At 41.7% G+C, this 22,554-nt stretch overlaps 1 protein-coding gene across 1 annotated transcript; it reads left to right on the plus strand.

Annotated features, from left to right (window-relative positions):
* Positions 1 to 6,901: 6,901 nt before the first annotated feature.
* LOC137286349 (uncharacterized) lies at positions 6,902 to 14,485 on the plus strand. Its single transcript, XM_067818157.1, has 8 exons — positions 6,902 to 8,498; positions 8,880 to 8,995; positions 9,803 to 9,875; positions 10,451 to 10,564; positions 11,473 to 11,572; positions 11,686 to 11,774; positions 12,772 to 12,882; positions 13,876 to 14,485. Exons 1-8 carry the CDS (start codon positions 8,331 to 8,333, stop codon positions 14,059 to 14,061), a joined length of 957 nt encoding a protein of 318 aa, XP_067674258.1. The 5' UTR covers positions 6,902 to 8,330; the 3' UTR covers positions 14,062 to 14,485.
* The last annotated feature ends 8,069 nt before the right edge of the window (positions 14,486 to 22,554 follow it).

The following is a 22,554-nucleotide window of genomic DNA, read 5'->3' on the forward strand; positions in this document are numbered from 1 at the left end:
TTTACTCTTTTGATTGTGTGTTCGGCCAAGGTACAACTTCTGAATTGATATCAGTGATTGCCTAGTTTTCACTCACTCTCTCTCAGTTGCTGCAATTGCTGTGCAGAGTTGCACCCCATACATACTACAGAAACGTGTAGTTCACGAATCATGGATTTGCATCTGCCATTAGTTCATAGATGACAAATGAGCTGAGGCTTAATGAAGACGAGACTGAGGACTGAGACTGTAGACTGGCACATACTGGTGTCTGAAAAGGATCAGCTCTACACACATCATAGTAGGTAACTGAGATATCCCACTTTCATCCACTGTCAAGAACCTAGGTGTTTATCTTGATCTTTGTCTCACCATGGATGTGAACCATCTCTGTAGAGTAGACTACTTCCATCTCCATTCTATTGGTAGTATGTGCCATTTTGTAACCAAAGATGCAGCTAAAGTTCATACCCAGTCACTTGTTCTCATCAGGATTGACTATTGCAATATTCTACTTCTTAGAATCTCCAATGATCTTCTCTTCAGACTTCAAAAATGTCGAAATGCTTCTGCCTGAGTTGTCACTAAAACGTCCAAATGGTTTCTCACAGCCCCAGTCACCTGGAGTGTGCTTTGGCTGGTGGTTGAAGCCAGAATTCAGGTCAATATCCCCATTCTTGTCATATCCCGCTGCAGCCTAGCTCCTCCATACCTCTCTGAGATGATGTCAACATGTATGCCTGCCTGTTCTTTCAGCTACTAAAAATCAAGATGTTATCTCGGTTCCCTAAGTTCATCTCGAACGCATTGTCCATAGATCATTCAATTTGCAGCACCAACCCTTTTTCCTCATGACAAATGCTTCATCCTTAGAAGCATTCAAATCAAATCAAACCCTCCTCATCCAAAAATCTGTAACTTATTAAACAACTTGCCAACAAAAACACCCTGCCAATTATTATGATTGTCATTTTGAGGAACTGAACGGTAAATAGTACAGTTTTGTTTGATAAAAGGTTTTAAGTCCTTACAATCTGAACACGAACTTTTCGAATATTCCGCTTACTATGGCGTCAGTAGGTAACATTTACTTTCTTAGTAACTCTGTGACACTAAACACCGCAATGGACGCTCCAGCTGATGGAAATCTGAAGAAAATGCCACAAGGTAGAATTTGCAGAATTTTTACTTTGCACATGGCAATGATGTTCTGAAGGTTTCCTGAAAAAATTCAGCTTTCTACTATGTTTATCCAATGTCATGTCTAATGCGCCTGGCCTATGAGGGGTAGAGAATCAGAGAGGGTTCACATGACGCCAAAGTGTATCTCCATTCACCATAATCAGCCATTTTCAAGTAAAGAAACAAACCATTTAATGTCGTAGATGATGTCATACAACGTTACGTCAACATTACGTCTCTATTTTGCACAAAACTTTCATTAACCTCTCAGCTTCAAACTGATACACAGGACATGATACATTGAATTACAAACTATCACAATAAGTTTCTTTATGAGGAGGACATGTATTGTGGGACACTCTGTATAGCTCACATAAGCTCTCCACGTTGGATAGATGCATTGTGGGTAAAGTGTATCGTATCAGTAGTAAAAGAATACTTAATGGCAGTAACAGTAACTGTTATAGTTGTAGCTGCCTTGATAGTTGCCATAATAGCAGTACAGTAGCAGCAGGATCGGCAGCAGTACTAATGGTGGTGTTGGCTAGTGGTCGACGTCGTAGTAATAGTAGCTGCAGTGGCCATTGTAGTGGTCATAGTCGTAACCGTTGTCGTAATCGGTCTAGTAGTCGTAGTGTAGTCGAAGTGGATGTCGTAATAGTAGTCGTGGTTGTAGTCGCGAGGGTCTTTGGTAGTCGTGGTACACGTCGAGGTGGCCTTAGTGGTGGCAGTGGTACAGTGTTCCCAGAAATTATTGAGAAAATCTTTGGGTTTTTTTTCTAATGATGATAAGATTGGAAAAAGGGCTTTCACTATGCACTAAGCATACTAAATAAGGGAGACAACTCTTGAAGGCATAGAAGGCAGCTCATTACGTCAAGAATTATCTCCCTTGTCTGAGCAGACGGCTTCCTGTGTTGACATGGCAGAATTTACAGCAAGAGAGAAAGGAAAGCTCATTCTAGATGATTTTGAAAGGGGTGAGGCTGATGCTAAAGTGTTAGCTTGTAGACATGGTATTCCTCTGTCTCCAGTATACAGAACTTTGAAGAATATTCAAACAGGAGCCGGTCGGCCTAGGAAATTCAGTGTTGTGGATCGCCGAAGACTTGGGCAGATTGTGAGTAGGGGCAAACTGAAAAGTGTTGAGAACATCAGAAATGAAATGATTAGCAGAGGAAGTCCTCAGGTATGCAATGAAACAGTTAGGCAGGAATTACAGAGACTTAATTGGGTGAAAAAACGTGGAATTCCCTCGCCGTTGATGAAAGATGCACAAAAGGAAAAACGTTTAAACTGGTGTCGGGCTCATGAAAATCAAGATTGGGATAATGTTTTCTTTTCGGATGAAAGTTCTGTTTGGCTTTTCCCTAATTGTGTGAAAAGTTGGACCAAAGATACTGTCAAACCTATCTACCAGCGACCAAAACATAGCCCGAAGTTTCACATGTGGGGTGGCATATCGGCTCGCGGAGTGACGCCATTGTGTGTTTTCACGGGAAACTTGACAAAAGAAAGATACGTTGACATTCTAAATGGTCACCTTCTTCCGACAGCACAAACATTGTATGAAGATGATTGGATTTTCCAGCATGATAATGACCCAAAACACACTGCGCGCTACACAAAACAGTGGTTGTCGGGCGAAAATGTTCAAGTTTTAGACTGGCCCAGTTACAGCCCAGACCTAAACCCAATTGAGAATGTGTGGGGAGTCATGAAGGACAGAATAAACCAAAAGGGACTGAGAAATATTGAAGATATGAAGGCCGAGGTGGTCCAATATTGGGATACCCTGTCACACGATTACCTACAAACTTTGATGGGTAGTGTGCCTAGGCGTATTCAGGCATGCATTGCTGAGCGAGGAGGTCTAACAAAGTACTAAAACAAGACTGAGACTGTAAAAGGATGATGTTTTAACATGTTTATGTAAGTAAAACGCCAGAAGTTAATAAACGTAATGAGTTACATGACGCAACATGATTCTCAATAATTTCTGGGAATACTATAGTCTAAAGGGTAGTAGTGTTGTAGTATTAGACGTAGTCATGGTGGTGGTCGGTGGATGCGGATGCTGGTGGTGGTGGCGCACCGTCGTCAACATCATCATTAACATCTTTCCTAAATGAACTGTATACGGTGATATACAGCATCTTGACGTATACACCTGACAGTGAGCTGTATACGGTTTTATATTCACGCGTGAGCTGTGTATATGGCCTAGCAAGTCTTGATATGTCCTTCGTAATATGTCAGTTTGTCTCTGTTGACGAGTGAGTTCGGACCCCCTGATGCCCGGAAAAGGCCTTGACGCGAACCTCTCTTGGTCCCTAGCGCCCGTTTTAGCCCCGCTATTAACGTTTATCTCACCTCACACATGAATGTCGCTTTCTGATTAGCTATGCCCTATTCTATTATTTTCAATGTACCCCGCTTACAGGCGATGTATTATTTTCAATGTACACCGCTGGGAATTCCGAACTCTTCTGATACTTCATGGTAGTACTTTTGTATCTCGAATAACATTGAATCACGCATCAAGCACGGAAATTACCGATGATTTGCGATTGACAATCGATCGATGGGAGATAACTAAATCTGTTTACCTTGTGTCGTCTGCTAAATGGCGATTCGCCTCGCATTCAACAGAAGTGCTTCAAAAAGTTCAAAATTAAAATTCAGGTGTTCGGTCCCTCGGGGTCCATAGGCTCATGTACCCTCGAGGTTTGATTATGTCCCACTAATCAAATGTGTCTAGTTATATGATATACACGCCTTGAAGAATTGTAGATGTATCTCATTTAGAGTTTACCTCTTTTCGGCATCTTGGTGCCCTTGAAATCAGCTTCACCCCCAAATCATCTTACGTCCTTACTGTTTTTTTTCATTTACTCGGGTGCCTCCAACGTTGCCGTTTTGACGGTTTTTCTTGCTATGCGGTGGAAGAATACACACGTAGTGGGTTTCCACCACATTCAACTTTAGCATTTTCACAGTTTTTCCAAAACGGATAAAAAATATCCCTCGAAGTCCCAAGAATACGAAGCCTTACCCTTGCCAAGCTTTCGTGGAGATGCCGGATGTCTTTACTGTTTTGAATGTTTCTGGCTCATAGCAGTATCCCCAAGCCACAACAATGGTTATAAATCCTTCAACAAAATCCAATGGGTTCAAAACAACAAATACACTATTAAAGAAAGAAGGGATATTCAATACAAATGTGTCACAACTGTTAATATGTTATATCTTTAGTGTGACAAAATTTTAATAATTCAGTTGTGTCATAGGGATAGCCAAATGAGATTTGCACATGCCGTCATTTTATAATGAAAAGTCAAAATGATTTATAGCACATGAAGGTTTAGTCCATTCTCTTTCCACAGAGGTTACTTGTCATACCTTCCTACGAACCTCTGTTCTACTACGGCTCTTTCACGGGGCGAGACTTCGAGACTCGTGATTGGTTGCCATCTGATTTAGTTGTGCCATCAGCGACGCTCTTTCAAACGTAATCATTCGTAAGGCCTCGGTAATTTCCTTATGCATCGGGGAAACTAGAACCTCTTCCCCAAGACGAGGCGCAAATGCGTCTTCCAGACAGAGCACATCCATAAAATGGCGATTCAATGGCGTCTCCATCGCCCTCGTTGACCACAGACAAGCTAGCTATTAAACCTGTGCGTCACATCAACACTAGTCGCCAACTTGCTTAGGTTAGTCATGCTGGATGTAAGTCGATGTATCACGCGTTCTGAAAGAAGGGAGATACTTCGAGTTGCGATTATTTGCCGCTAGGGGATTTTATGAGAACCAGCAAATATGGCCGTATTAGAACAGAGGTTCGTAGGAAGGTATGACAAGTAACGTCTGTGGGAAGAGAATGGGATTAGTCCTGCGGTGCCGCTCTTGACACCAACGACATCCTGCAGTAATGTGAGCGAATAAGTGAGTTTATTATTACGCCGCTTCTACCAGTATTCCAGCCATATCACAGCGGGATTCATCAGAAATGGGCTTCACACACTGTACCCATATGAGGAATCGAACACGGGTCTTGGGTGTGACAAGCGAACGCTTTAACCATTAGGCTACCCCTGCAGTCATGTGACGATCCATCAATCGTGGCATAACACGTAGACGTCGGACATCCACGTTCCACCAGTCTAACCGATTACAAAACGCCTGTCGACTAATGGTAACACCTGTAGCCCTGTACAGCTAACCTCCAATTTCAAAGGTACACTGTTTCGTTACACAGTCGTTCTGATGAGATCATCGTGAAGAACGGAACCTTGCTCGCAAATACGTCAAGTTGGACATTTCGCATCTCATCCATATCTCCATTCTCTGACTTTCATGACACTTACAGTCCAACCAACATTAGAATGAGGAGCGTGAAAGACGCGTTTGTAAAGGAGAGGGTAGAGCGTGATCTGATCCACTACCTACTCGAAGGGGGAACAGGTTTGAAAACTTCGCGCACGTGATTGTTTTGTGATCCTTGCAGTAATTACTTTCTACGCAATTACTCGGAAGCGTCGTGTTTCTGTTCGAGCATTTGTTTAATAGTATCTTGTAAAGTGGACTGTGAAAATTGTGGTAAACTCTGCAGTTATTTGAAACTTTTCATGTTGTACTCAAAACTGGGTAAACGGGGTCAAGTCATTCATTCACAAACATGTGATGTTGCCTACAATGTCATTCTGTACACGAGTACTATTTCCGACAGCACAGTGCACTAAAGAAAAGCCAGCGATTCTACTGGTATGTCTGTCACTAACTTGCGCAAACTAAATGACGAAGGGACATGCTATGATTACACAATGCTCATTTAGAATGTGCCTAGATGCAACGTATGTCATATTTAGGATTTGACTTTCTTAGTAAAGTACAAATTCTAGTACTTTGTTTGGTTGAACGTCGAGGTGGCTGATCGGGCTAGGCGGCTGACTTTTTGTGCTGGGGATTAGGTGCTTGACTCTGAGGGTGTAGGTTCGAATCCCGGATGAGACTAAACCAAAAAGTACCAGAATTTGTGCATAGTAAGAAAGTGAAATCTCAAATATGACATGTTGAAGGTAAATGCTTTCCCGCGATGGGTACCATTAAGTTTACAAGCTCGGGAAAAGTGCGTACTCGTGCCGAAGTTAAAACTCAATATAATGCTTTTGATAAATGCGGAATGTAAGTTCGTCTCACAGTACTGACATACATCGCAACCGTTTGTATTGTGTTCCTATTTTGTCAGTGACAGCAAATGACTCTTTGATGTAGTTTTTAGATATTGTCGACTATCCCCACTCTTTAAGACGTATACATACATTCATGTATTGTTCAGCGTCCATTGCTGTACCATCAGTGATACAGGCACCTGTGTGGGCCTTGCAGTCCACTGCCGCCCCTTCGTAAATATGCATGGTGTATATGGAGATATGGACTACAAATAGAAACTTGCACTTATATTGGAGAAGCTTAAAATAACGTTAGATTTTATCGAACCTGACATAATCAGTACAGATATTATTATTCAAACCACATATATGTTAAATGTTTCATTTAACATCCACAAAATCAACATTCTAATTATCTCCTAAGCGTTTTATTCCGAAGTGTGTACTATGACACATACATTACCAATATCCAGCACCGATAAAAGTAAACGTTGATGTGCAACAGATGGGGAGGACGTTTAATTACCTCAGCAGCCTTTTCCATGACAAATCATTATCGCAAGACTATTTTCACAAGGGTTCGGAACAGGACGACACCAGACCGATTGGTAGATATCATCCGAGCACGAGACCCATTAGTGGAGATATCATCACAGCACCAGACCGATTGGTAAAGATATCATCACAGCACCAGACCCATTAGTGGAGATATCATCACAGCACCGGACCCATTGGTGGAGATATCATCCCAGCACCAGACCCATTGGTAGAGATATCATCACAGCACCAGACCCATTAGTGGAGATATCATCCCATCACCAGACCGATTGGTAGAGATATCATCACAGCACCAGACCCATTAGTGGAGATATCCCAGCACCGGGCCCATTGGTAGTGATATCATCCCAGCACCAGACCCATTGGTGGAGATATCATCACAGCACCAGACCCATTGGTAGAGATATCATCCCAGCACCGGACCCACTGGTAGTGATATCATCCCAGCACCGGACCCATTGGTAGTGATATCATCCCAGCACCAGGTCCATTGCTAGACATGACATCCCAGCACCAGACCCATTGGTAGAGATATCATCCAAGCCCCAGACCCATTGGTAGAGATATAATTCCAGCACCAGGTCCAATGGTAGAGATATCATCGCAGCACCAGGCCTATTAGTGGAGATATCATCCCAGCACCAGACCCATTGGTGGAGATATCATCCCAGCACCAGACCCATTAGTGGAGATATCATCACAGCACCGGACCCATTGGTAGTGATATCATCACAGCACCAGACCCATTGGTAGTGATATCATCCCAGCACCAGACCCATTAGTGGAGATATCATCCCAGCACCGGATCCATTAGTGGAGATATCATCCCAGCACCGGACCCATTGGTAGTGATATCATCCCAGCACCAGACCCATTGCTAGAGATGACATCCCAGCACCAGACCCATTGGTAGAGATATCATCCAAGCCCCAGACCCATTGGTAGAGATATAATTCTAGCACCAGGTCCATTGGTAGAGATATCATCGCAGCACCAGACCCATTAGTGGAGATATCATCGCAGCACCAGACCCATTGGTGGAAATATCATCACAGCACCGGACCCATTGGTAGTGATATCATCCCAGCACCAGACCCATTGGTGGAGATATCATCACAGCACCAGACCCATTAGTGGAGATATCATCCCAGCACCGGACCCATTAGTGGAGATATCATCCCAGCACCGGATCCATTAGTGGAGATATCATCCCAGCACCGGACCCATTAGTAGTGATATCATCCCAGCACCGGATCCATTAGTGGAGATATCATCCCAGCACCGGACCCATTGGTAGAGATATCATCCAAGCCCCAGACCCATTGGTAGAGATATAATTCCAGCACCAGGTCCATTGGTAGAGATATCATCGCAGCACCAGACCCATTGGTGGAAATATCATCCCGGTTTTGTCTACATTTTCACGTGAATTTCACGATGGAAGATACAGTGCCGATAATAGATTTCTCCGCTTATGGTTTACAAATAACGGACAGGGATTCGGTGACGAATTCGCAGTTAGATATACTTGCAAGAGACGTCTATCATGCGTTGAGCACAGTCGGGTTTCTGTACATCAAAAATCACGGAATGCCTCAGAAGATGGTAAGTGGCATATTCTGTCTTCTGGCTGAAACAGAGTTGTTGAATGTGGGAATACATGCTCATAGGGACGACGTGGCCCCTTACAGAAACAAGCATGTTTTGTTTGCTGGGTGGGTGGGAGGAGAAGATAATATTTGGGAGTGCGTGTTTCCACCCATTTTAATCTGGGAAAGTAGGGGAGAGGGTTCAGGATTTGTAATATTAGGGGGTCATTCACACTGACAAGATTCTCCGAAAAAGAGCCCACAACCCCAATCCTAGGACCTGAAGCCGAAAACCTGGGTTCCATTTTGTGTGACTATAATTCTTAAGCGTAAATAACATAATATTGATACCACGATGCCGTTTCAGACACAGACACATTTCTATATCTTTTTTCAGATTGACAACTTCTTCAGGATTAACAAAACATTTTTCACCCAAGCGGAATGCGTGAAAGCAACATGCGAATCTCCATCTGGCGGATTCAATGGGTACCAAGGCTTTGCGAAGGAACGGTAGGAGTCTCCCCTCCAGTCATACTGACCATCTAAGTCATATGTTATGTCTGTGTTGTCCAGTTGCTACATGTTAGTTCAGTTTTACGCCGCACTCAGCAATATTCCAGCTATATGGCCGCGGTCTGTAAATCGAGTCTGGGCCAGACAATCCAATGAACGATAGCATGGGTAACGATCTGGGCAAACGGTCAGCGAGTCTGACCACCCGATCATGTTCGTCGCCTCTTACGACAAACAGTAGCCTCTTGTGGCAAGCAAGGGTTCCTGAGGGCCTATTCTACCCCGGACCCTCAGGGGTCTCTTATACAATAGCTACATGTGTGAATATCTGTGTTATACAATAGCTACATGTGTGTATATCCGTGTTATACAATAGCTACATGTATGTATATCCGTGTTATACATTAGCTACATGTGTGTATATTCGTGTTATACAATACCTACATGTATGCCTGTTATGTCATCAGCGGGGGTGATCTGCATATATACTATGATGTATTTGTAACATGTCAGGAGTGTTGGAATAAGCGCAATGAACTAAAATTGCAACATGACTTCTGTTTTCATCACAGCTGTAACTACGAAATTATTTGTTTGAAATAAATTCCTCTGCATGTGCTGTCGAGAGTCAGAAGGATTAAATTCAAATTATATGTACATATATAATTATTTGCTATAAAATGTGGTCCACATATTTCCAGATGTTGCAGATGTTGTAACGTCACACCTCAAGCGTTTATGATTTTTTTCTTACATTATGCTGATTGTGTTCCTGACGTTATCAACACACGTTTAACGCTGCAGGCTGGACGTGTCCAAGCCGGGAGACCTCAAAGAATCCTTTAACTATACATCCTACGATGGGCCTATAGACATTGTAAGTACCCATGCACTGAAATGGGACAGTCGCCAATACAACAATAAATAATGCAGTAGAAATCAACAGAAAAGCCTCTTAATACAAGTAAATAGTAAGTATATGTTTAAGGTATCGATGCTCACCACGGATTCACGACTCGCCGTTTAACCATTTTAGAGAATTGTTTAAATTCATTCATGACTCTACGCTAGTTGTTTCTAGACTGGCACTCACACAATAACACAGCACAATATCAGAGGATGGCAACTTTCAAGACGTAACTATTTACAGGTATTTTACAGGATTCTTAATAATCATTTGTGTATTATCACTGGAAGAGAGTTAAGAATTATTACAAATATGTTGTCTCTATAAATGATGTTAAACACTGAAGAGTACTGAAGGGAATGCATGTGCTCTAATATAGACTAGAAACAAAGTGATATATGGTCAGGCGTGATGTCAGTACATGAAGTCCTATCAGTACAATACGTGTTGTTGAAACAACGGCGAGGAAGGTGTGAAGTAAACACATAAGATCTATACAAAGTGTGTAATTATACAATGGATTACAGCAAGAAGTATACTTACAGCAATGGCCGGTCAGCGTGCCTGGAATGGAGGCTGCTTATGCCGAGTTCTATGAGCAGAGCACCAAGCTATCACTTCGGATCCTCGACGTCATATCACTGTGTATTGGATTGTCGGTAGGTGTGAACATGTGACTGTCAATCCGGATCCTCGAGATCCTCGACGTCATATCAGTGTGTATTGGATTGTCGGTAGGTGTGAACATGTGACTGTCAATCCGGATCCTCGACATCATATCACTGTGTATTGGATTGTCAGTAGGTGTGAACATGTGACTGTCAATCCGGATCCTCGACGTCATATCACTGTGTATTGGATTGTCGGTAGGTGTGAACATGTGACTGTCAATCCGGATCCTCGACGTCATATCACTGTGTATTGGATTGTCGGTAGGTGTGAACATGTGACTGTCAATCCGGATCCTCGACGTCATATCACTGTGTATTGGATTGTCGGTAGGTGTGAACGTGTGACTGTCAATCCGGATCCTCGACGTCATATCACTGTGTATTGGGTTGTCGGTAGGTGTGAACGTGTGACTGTCAATCTGGGTCCTTGATGCATTGAACAGACACGTACATATAACGTATTAAAGATGCTTCTTTTGAGTGATATCGCCGACATATAACATACTTTAATTCATAAATAACAAAACACGGGCAAACTGGTCTGTTGTTGCACCTGTTTTGCTTGTTCAAATGCACGTTCGGAAAGTGGTCAATAAAAAGCAACTACAATAGTTTGATGTCATAATGGTTAAATTGTTAGTGTTGTACAATTACATCTTTTTGCTGTACGGCAACTTCTCATTTATGAATTCACACTTATCCATCAACCTGACCTCATTTTCTACCGATATCTCAGGCACTACCCTGTCGTAACTGTTGACCCGTTTGTTAGCACACATAGCATAACCTGTTCATTATTCAATGTTAACTAAATCAGCCACCTAACTGATGTATTCCATGGGGATGAGTTTAGCCCTTGCAGTGAGCTAAACCATGTACATGCAATCTGTTGACAGGATAGGAATATTCTCCGTAACTGTCATCAAAGCTTTGGCAGCAAGAAGAGCCCAGGAACGCTGCGAAGTCTGTACTATCCGCCTCTACCTGCAAGTACCCGTATGTATTTTACATGTATTGTCCATTGAACAATATGCTGTCTTGTCACAGATGGGGGAACCAACTCCCCATCTGAAACGAATTGTGAATGTATCAAATATTGTTTACTGCAGGTATTGAGTCTGGCCAGTTAAGGTGTGGGGAGCACAGCGACTACGGGACGCTAACCCTGCTTTTTCAAGACAGGTGTGGAGGTCTTGAGGTGTGTTGATGGGCATGTGGTGTCATGGCGGAGGGTTATGTAATGGTGTCTCAGATAAAGTACTTCTAATCATCAGACACAAGTAATGATTATTGTATGTTTTAAAATAAGCTCCTGGCATTATCAAATCATGGACGATGGTCTACAGGCCCCCCTAAGTAATTGAAGGAATTACAGCAAATTTGAAGGAATTGCATCTCAAATGTAAACAAACGCAGCCCACTCGCGAAACAATTGCAGCGATATCGGTAGTTTAGCGGTAATAACAGAAACATATCGGCCCTATCGGAAGCAATGTCGGTAATACTGGAAACACGATCGGCCATCTTCGGAGATTTTTCGGTCGCGAGCGGAAACTCACGCAGCAAAACATGGCGTCGTTGGAAGAAGCACCCGTCTCGGTGAGATTTGTTTTTAAGTTCCTACTATTACATTTTCATACTTATCCATCTTTGACCACCCGCGTTGAATGCGTTCAGGTATGAGGTGTTGTCGGGGCAAGAGCTTATGTTTTTAGGAAAAGATTGTCACTGCAGAAGAGTGTCACAAGTCATGCCCCTGGAGATTGTTTACATCTGAACATCGAAGTCGTGCCGATGATTACGAACATCATGAACGTGCGCCATGAAGAAGTTTATGAGCCATAATTTTTCTTGCTACGAAGTGCAATTGACAAATTTAAACACATTTTACAAAAAAATGATGTTATATCTGGCGCACGTTCGTAATTCGTAATTGTTTACATTTGAGATGCAATTCCTTCAAATTTGCTGTAATTAATTCAATTACTTAGGGAGGCCTGGTCTACAGTGACCTAAAGTGATTGTGTTACTCTGGAATATCGTGATGGGATTTAGGTGACATTTCCTTTGAAGGAACTCCTTCAGTTTGTCTCATAGCACAAGGTTTACACCATGTATGCAAGGTCTATCGCTGGAGACAGTGTTTTGCTATCTACCATACAACATCTAGAAGTCCCTACTGAATCTTTCCCCAGATTGTTGCACCGAATGGAGAGTTTAAACCAGTCGTCCCAGTTGAAGGCACGATAGTTGTCAATATTGGAGACCTCCTGCAGAGACTCACCACCGACAGACTAAAAGCAACGGTATGTCAATTGTGAGTGAGTGAGTGTGGTTTTACGCCCCTTTGAGCAATATACCAGCAATATCAAGGTGGGGAATGACAGAAATGGACTTCACACACTGTACATCAGGTCAGTGGGTCGAATATTGATGGCGTTACTTTCCGTCTTTGCCGCATATGTTAATTCGTGGTCAGAAAAGAAAGAAAAGGAAGCCGTGGTTGAAATATCCCATTTACCTTTGTCAACCTGTATAACATAGCTACATCATGTTCACCAGACTTTAACTTATATGTTACGTGTTACGTTATAGATATGAACAGATGTATTTTAAATGGCCATCCAGGCAATGTATTCTCACAAATCTCAATGACCAGTAGTTGTAGATCCCTGGATTACTAGTTTCCAAATTTACGTGATATGTTTCTGAAATAAGTAACACGGAAATCTCATAAAAATCGAATCCTGTATTCTGGTACGGTAACTATATGCTTGAAGATGTGGCAAAGTTTCAAGTCCTACAATCGGCGTTGAGGCTCTGATTTCTGCAGTTCGAAAACCAGGGCACAGCCCTGAATCGAAATAATATAGAAGGTGTTCTTGTATTCTAAATATTGCAATTATACTTTCGTTTATGGTATCTATACCAGAGGGAATCAGTCACTACACAGATATCATAATAACAGTACAATATTGTCTAGATCTACAATCGTAGTGGTAATAAAGTACAGGGGTAGTGTATATAGCAACAGAGACCGTGATGGTGATACTCACTTCCAGCTAGGTAAAACGGGTCAAGAAGACATTGTCCAGGGTATAATGGTCATCACATGCTATTCTGGAATAGCTTCTTGTAGCCCATTCTGCCCAAAGTAGATTAGGTCTGAATGTAACACACTGTCCGTCATTGAATCAAAAGGTACAACGTATAACAGCTGGAATACTGTCTCGCAACGTGTTGCCTCATAACACCACAATATTTTGTAAACGACTTAAGATGATTGTCTGATATGGCAGGTCCACCGAGTGACCCTCCCCAACGTCGAAATGGAGAAGGCTGGTTGTCGACAGTCTGTGGCACTGTTTGTGGATCCTGACGACGAGGTTGTCATTGAGTGTCTGGATGGGTCCAAGAAATACAAACCCGTCACTTCCTATGACTACGTCCGCGACAGACTGAGGGCCACGTACCAACCTGCTTGATCTGACAGTTAAACAGTCAATACTTAGTGGAGTTTCTGTGAATTTACTCGAGCGCAGTTCCCACAGAGTTTAACTCAGCACTATGTCAGTAAAGCATGTAAGTCCAAGACTCATCAAATAAAAAATTAAATAAAATAAAATAGAATAAAATAAAATAAAAAGGCGAAAGAAATAAAATGATTTCGGGTGAAGGTGTAATATTTTACAACAATTTGAATGTGGCACATTTTTTTATATAACCTCATGTAAAGTTAAGTTATATGGCATTTAATGTATAATGCTGCCACAATTATTACAAAACGTAGATAAAATATCCATCTCTTGCTGCAAGCTAGACATACTGTCTGCTTCCGTGTCATCAGTAACTCAGCAACAACATAAAGACATCTAATAAAGCGTATGAAGATTGCACAACAAAGCAAAACAAGATGTTGAGTATTTTGTGTAGACAACCAACGTCATATGCTTCTGCATGATATACTGATACACTTTCTAAAAATGTATTAATAGATATATACGTTAGTATACATATATGTGTGCGCACGCACGCACACACACACATACACACACACACACACACACACACACACGCACGCACACTCATGCCATGCAATGTGCCTGCTATGGTCCACATTAACCAACGTAATAATCATGATACACAGCAGCGGGTCATGATGTAGAGCTTTATGTACTCCAGCATTCCTTTTTTCTGGTCACTGCTACAGTTTCAACTCTAATTGTTTTATCACTTATTGGGGACAAGGTACGTTGTCTTTGCATATGCACCTATTCACCTCTCCACATAGAAAACAATGGACTCAGCGCTTTTGAGCTATTACCTTGACGAAAAGCGATTTATAATTTTTTATGCTTGCATGCAAATATGTATGTTATAATGAGGTTAGGATATGATGTTTTAATCTAGATGATCATGTTACTCACACATTTGAAATATACATATATTATATGTTGTAATGTCATCTACATGATGATATGATGTAAGCATTGTATATACTTAAGATCTGGTCACATGGTTTAGCAACAATATTAAATCCAGGGCTGGACCAGGAGTCTGAAGAAACACAGAACTCATTGCGACTTACGATCGCCATTGGGAGTCTGAGACAGAATACATCATGGAATTGTTTGACAAATCAAGTCAGGCATATACTGACAAAAAACATCACATTTGATAGTTCCCATAGTGCCCCTTTGTCGGTCAAGGCCATAACCCCAACTGTCGTACTTCACTACTGACTGTACTGTTGCCTTCATTCAGCTACCATTGGAATGTAATATTTCTTACAATTTTGGAAATTCAAGGTACTTTCAGGGCTAAAGCGTTCATACAGACCTGAATAAATTACAGAAGTATTCGTTAATTATTACGTTTGTGTTGACGTCGATAGACACGTTGTCTCCCATCACGTATTTGGAGGAGAAATACGATTCATCGCTGAACCAAACCTGTCGCTAGTTCCCAAGCATCCATGCCTGTACGCTGTTGCACAATTGCCCACGTCCTTGTCGACGTGGTGAAAAATGTGGTCGATGTGCTCGAATTCCCGCTTTTCTCAGACGATACCTAATGGTTTGGCCGACAACCAGGCACCTGTCGCGCTGTATCCGTAGCTGTAGCAAATCGACCCTGAGCAGGAATGGTCACTTTGTTCGTCCTCCTCAGGGCTCATCTTTGGTCGAAATGAAGCGGGTATATTGATGTCACAATCGAGATATGATGCAGAGAGGGGCCCCACACGTCTAATGGCGGTATTTCGGTCAGTAGCATTTCATCTTTGTATTTTTATCTTCCCTAGTTAGTCTACTCTCTTTCCCCCCGACACATTGCACGTGCTTTACGTGGAAAAAACATTCATGTATCGTTTACATTTTGGATGACAACCATTTACAAACACTTTTTGAGTGCACTACAAAACAACAACGACATGGTGAGGAATTGTCTTAATGACGATTGCTGTCAAAATATATCGACACAAACTGCTGAAAACACGTGCGTGTTTCTCTTTTGGAAGAGTGTATATGTGCATGTCGTTCAGATAGGGGCAGACAAGGTTTGACGTGATGTGACATCTTCCACTTGGCAGTGTCTTTTAGCATAGTTTGGTCAATGCAGTTACAGTTACACAATGAGATCATTTGTTAAGCGTCGTGGTATATCAATGCACAGGCAAACTGTAGCGTAAATGGGGTTGCGCAGCATAGAGAAAATTAACAGTCTTCTTACATGCGAGCGAAGCGAGCAAAGGTTGGCAACTTACATTCCTTCGGTTCGAAACATATTTTTCATGTCAAAATAAAACATCGCCACCATCAAAAGTATACACCTATTTATTCACTGGGTTGTGTTCTCACAATTCCAACGCCACGCTGAACAATTACTCAAGTGAAATATTTCGTATTCAACATTTTAAGCATCAGACCGTTCTTCGCCTCCATTCCCCCCTCCAGGTCAACGGAGTGAAGAAACAGGAAGGTATTATTCCAAATGAGATACTTACAATTACCTCCCTTGTTTCATTCGCCCATTACGCCAAAAGTATTTTTATGTAGAATAAATGTTACGAAAATTCCAACAATAGTGACGACAGATAAGAAAAGTCATTCTCTTCCCACAGTGGTTACATGTCACATCTTCCTACGTAACCTCTGTTCTAATACGACCCTTTCAAGACTAGTGATTGGAGGTACTCAGATTTAGTAGTGCAATCAGTGCCCTTGTTTCAATAGTGATCGTTCGCAAGATCTCGGTAATTTCCGGATGCATCGTGAAAACTAGAACCTTTTCCCGGGGGCGATACTCAAATGTCTCTTCTAGACGGAACTCAGTCATGTCATATTTGTTTCCCCACATTGCTTGCATTTGTCATGTTGAATCTAAGTCGATGTAACACGTGTTCTGATTGGACAGAAAAATGGAGATAAATCTGCTGCCACTTTTTGCCTGGATTTTATGAGAAAAGCGAAATATGGCCGTATTAGAACAGAGGTTCGTGGGAAGATACAATTTATTTTCTCCCTTGGCTAGAGGGCGCCGCGGCACGTATCTTTCAAGTACATGACACGGCTCTAAGATAATGTACACTTCTCAATAACTGAAGCGCAAAACCCAAATATCAATGAAAATGTGGTGTTATTCAAGGACGTGTAGATCAGCGGAAAACAAAGATACATGAATGAAATTTTGTGGAACAATGCATTGCTATCTTGGCAATATTTCATGGGAACAACAGTCATCACAGCCATTACAGCTGTCCACCGGGTGGTGTTGAAGTCAGTACCTCGTATGACCACCTGCAGCTGCTACCACTGCACGACACCCCCTGGGTTCAGATCGAATCAGTCGTTGGGTGTTTTGTTGTGGAATCCTTCTCCATTCTTCGGGCTTCAAACTGTTCTTGTGCTGTGTCCCGGGCGTTACGATGGCGGTCACGTGGGTGGGTACCCGGATGTACCGATCTTGGGCAGGTGTGGTGACTCTAGGTCATTTGTCGAATTTCTTTGACGAAATTGATTCCATAATCGAGTTATTGTGCTGGGATGAACGTTGAAGATTCTTGCTGCCTCACTCTTTGATTCGCCAGCTTGAATCGTCCTGATTCCGATCGGCAACGTTGAGACGTCCCCTTTTCGTGAACAGTACTTGCAAAGATCGTGGGTGAACTTGTGAGATTCATTTGGGTCTTTTTTAGTCACATGCTGTACTCACGCTTTGCACGTGAGAAACAATCATTGTGACATATTCGCTGCATATTGCTGCATGACATCTACGCACATAATGACAACCCTGATTGATAAAACCGTTCAAAACGATGTTTGGTTGCGTTTGGTCAAGCATGATCTGCTAAAACATTCCAGAAACAATGTGCAACCCTTTAAAATGTTTGACTCAGCATATGTGTACAAAATTGTAAGTATCGTTTTCGAATTGCACTTGTGTTTTTGTATTTTTGTTTTGTTTTTTGTTGTTTTTGTTGGGTTTTTTTTGTTGTTTTTTTTGTGTAAAGAGGGGTGGGGGTGGGGGGTGGGAGTGTGTGTTTTTGTGTATGCATGTGTATATATGAAATATACTTGATGTAATAGGCGTTTCCGGCCTTCTCGAAACGTGATTTTGTAAACACCATCCAGTATGGCGGAACGCGCTCTTGGCGTTCCGGTAAGTGTATTTTCGAAAACCGATTCTGGACTCATAGGTGACGTTTCAGAATTATCATTACTGGTTACATGAAAACATGATCATGATCATTAATGTGCTATTTATGAAATTCAATACTCCCAGTATTTATCCGATTTTCACATTTCAGAACACCAAATAACGACGTGAATCGCGATTTTGTGTAGTGTGACAAATGGCGACAAATGCGTTCAGTCATGATATCTTGAATTCACTTCTAGATATCTTGAAATGGTACATATCTACAAATGTATTATAGATGTGTACAATTCAACAAGAGATATCTCTAATTCTTGCTATTACTGACATCTAAATTTGTGTTGAAAACACTATAAGAACAATACGGAAGAATTAACAGAGTAATTCAAAACCTAATTTAATCACCTGTTGTGAAATATAAGAATAAAGCGTTTAAAATAGCGGACGTATTTGAGGTAATGAACGTTACTTACATTAGGTTGAATACGGTGTGAATGTTTAGAGCATGATTGCCCCTGGACTAAATGCATCTCTAATAAGGTTGCCCCTATGGTAAACTGAGGTTTTAAATATCGTCTCTCACGGTAAACTTTACAAACAATGTACAGACAATTTATTTTGCCTATTTTCGATTATTGTTGTCACATCTGAGATAATTGTACCAAATGTTAAGCATAAACACTTAGAAAACGTAATCTTGATGCACTGAGAGCTATTTGCGGCGGTGTTCGCGGTACCAGTCACAAGAAAATGAATGATGAGACAAATTTCCAACCACTATGTACTTGTAGACACATCCAAAAACTAACATTTTTCTGTAAGATGGTTTAACTCCAAAATATTTTAGCAATCTCGTCCCTCCTAAGGTATCTGACACTGCAGACGACAGTTTCCGAGACCGTTTGAAGATCCAAACTATCGATAGTAAAAGTGCAATTTATGCTAACTAATGTCTCCCAGATACTGTGAGATTGTGGAATTCTTTGTCCATTGATCATACAGAATCGGTTACTTTCGGTAGATTAAAAAATAATTAATGTGTCAAATAATAATAGTCAAAACTACTTGAATTTAAACTCTGGATCAAGATTCTGTCAGATTATTCATTCGCACCTCAGGGTCGGTTGCAGCGATTTAAACGCACATAAATATCAACGACTTTTATCTTCAAATTCGTCTTGTTCTTGTGGCCACTCTAACGAAGATTCATTTCATTATTTCTTTTCGTGCATAAATTACTCTGACATGAGACATAAAATGCACTTCTATACCAAAGGATATGACATCAAGTCAATACTATACGTCCACTCTAATGCATCTGCCAACGATAATCATGAACTATTAGAATCTATCCATTCTTTCATTGTACTCTCAGGCAGATTTGTGTTGTAATAGTAAAAACGGAACTGCACTTCCGACACTATTGATCCTAATGTTATAGGTGGTCATGTTATCAAGTTTTGATTGTTACATTCTCAGAAAGCTATTGTCTGTTGTTTGGTATTTGAACGGGTTTCTCCTTACGACTGTTGTATCTAGGCACCCGTGGCGAGCCACCTCCTCGTGGTGGGTGCTGGGTAACGCCAAGAGCTCGCCGACATCCCCGTAGTGGACCCGGGAGGATATTTGGTCCACCAACCCGTTTGCCGTGGGTTGCAGCCCTGTGTCGGCGGAGGAGGGGATCCTGGTGGTTGAGAGCAATAGGAGCTTGCAACCGTGTTCCTGTTGCTCAATACACCACTTCGGCCCTGACTTCGCCTAGACGGGTGGTCGAATAGGCCCGGTTCGACCAATCGGCTGGTCATGCCAAGCCCTGTGCATGGGGCATTATTATATTTATCAATGCACATATATCATTTGGAATCGTTGTAAATTTGGACTTGACTATATAATCTAAAACATTTTGAATTTGAAGTATGTTGTTCTGTAATTTGCCTAGAGTCCTATGCCAGAAGGCGGTGGCTCATGGGCCAATCTGGTAGAATTATTAATCTCTTAATTCTTCTGCTGGAGTATATCATCCGGGTATCCTTGGTGCTGCAAGCTGGAGGCCCGCTTGCTTTAGCATTGTCCTTGTGATACTCCATGGTGGGTGGGGAGCTCGCATGATGAATCATATGACACCAATCATGGCTTATGAAATACCCCCCAAAAAAACCAAACGTCCACTTGAAATTGATCCCGTTGATACTTCTCATAGACCGTCTCTATCGATTGAGTATTGGCCACGTTTTCTCGTTATTGAGACTCCGGACAAGACACCATTGAAGTTGAACCCTTTCGCAGTATCTAAGGGCATTCAAGGTATTGCTGGGGATGTCAAGAACATTAGACGCTTGCGTTCGGGTGCATTACTAATAGAGTGTGGCAAGAAACAGCAGACAACCAATCTGATGAACATTGAATCTTTTGTGGGCATTCCGGTCACGGTCTCTGCTCACAAGACCTTGAACACAAGTAAAGGTATCGTGAGAGATCGTGATCGGTTGTTTGCTGACATGTCCGAGCTTGATATAGCATGCGAAATGAAGGATCAAGGTGTGCTGTATGTGAAGCGCTTTTCCACCCGAAAAAACAATGAAACAATCCAAACAAATACCTATCTGTTTTCTTTTTCATTGCCAAATGCTCCCAAATCAGTAAAGGCGGGTTACTGCAATATCCAAGTTGAAACCTACATCCCCAACCCGCTCAGGTGTTTTAAATGTCAGAAATATGGACACGGTGTATCTACCTGCACATTGTCTGTTGTGTGTGCTCACTGTGGTGAGAAGACACACACAACAGAAGATTGTGACAGTGACTTTAAAAAATGCACTAACTGCTCTGGCGACCATTCATCTTCGTCAAAACAGTGTCCAATATGGAAAGAGCAAATGGCGATTAACAAAATAAAGTTCACCCAAAATATCTCTTTTTCTGAGGCAAAGAAACTGGTGAAGAGATCTGACCTTCTAGAAAGTTATGCTACAGTAGCAAAATCATCATCTGAATCCAACTCTAAAATAACAAAATCATCCACAGGATGCCAAACTACCTTGACTTGGGTCAGTTCTGACTCCCCACAGGTTTTATACCCTGCTATATCATCCCAGACTGAGGAATCACTTCCTACTACATCAAAGTCCTCTGATCATAAGTCATCTTCACAGTCACGCTCTGAGTCTCATTCAACAGCTGATAGACAACAAATTGTTAAAACTAAACCCAAACCTAAGTCTGATGCTTCAAAGCAACAAAGTGGCAGAGCTCCTAAGGGGTCACAAAATAAAATTCAATTGTTTAATAAATATGGGTCTCTTGAAGATATGGACGTTTCTGAAAACGTCCATTCTAGGGCACATAGCTTGTCGCCCTCCAAAAGAGTGCGGGGTAGATCCCCCCAAAATCCCCCCAAAAGATAGTTTATTCCAATAATATTGTACAATGGAACTGCAGAGGTTTGAGGACTAATTTACATGAATTACAGCTATTAGTCCAAGATTTCACACCTTCAGCGTTATGTCTCCAAGAGACATATTTAAAACAAACAGATGCATTTGACCTTCGCCATTTTAATGCATATCATTCTTTTTCACCTCCGGGTGATAGAGCCACTGGCGGGTCATCCGTTCTAGTCAGACAAAACGTTATTCAAAGCCCTGTATCACTTAATACTAATATGCAGGCTGTTGCTGTGAGAATTACTTTACATGTAGCGTTTACGCTATGCTCGCTGTATATTTCGCCGTCTTCGACGTTTGCCAAAACTGATCTGCAAGCTCTCTATGACCAACTCCCGAAGCCCTGTATTATAATGGGAGATTTAAATGGGCACAACCCTCTCTGGGGTAGTGTAAATATAAACGCTAAAGGTAAGTTGTTGGAGGACTTCTGTTCTGACAACGATTTATGTATTTATAATGATGGCTCCAATACGTATTTACACCCTGGGACAGGGACCTATTCTGCTCTTGACCTGTCACTCACAAATTCAGAACTACTTAATGAATTCGAATGGTCAGTCCATGATGACCTCTGTGGAAGTGACCATTTTCCTACTATTTTAAAAGCTGTAACTCCATCCGATGTTCCTCCATCATCAAGACGGAATTTTAAAGAGGCTAACTGGACTTTATATGAAACACTGTGTGCTGAAAAGCTTAAACCTGAACGTTTTACTGACGTTCCTGATGCTATTAAATGTTCTTCTGATGAATTGAACTCCATAGCTGATGAGTGTATACCAAAGTCCTCTGCAGTTCCACACATAAGAAAACCATGGTTCAACGATGAATGCAAACAAGCTAGGAAGGCAAGGAAAAAAGCAGAACATTATTTCC

This window comes from Haliotis asinina, chromosome 6, assembly GCF_037392515.1.
Source record: "Haliotis asinina isolate JCU_RB_2024 chromosome 6, JCU_Hal_asi_v2, whole genome shotgun sequence".
Lineage (NCBI taxonomy): Eukaryota > Metazoa > Mollusca > Gastropoda > Lepetellida > Haliotidae > Haliotis > Haliotis asinina.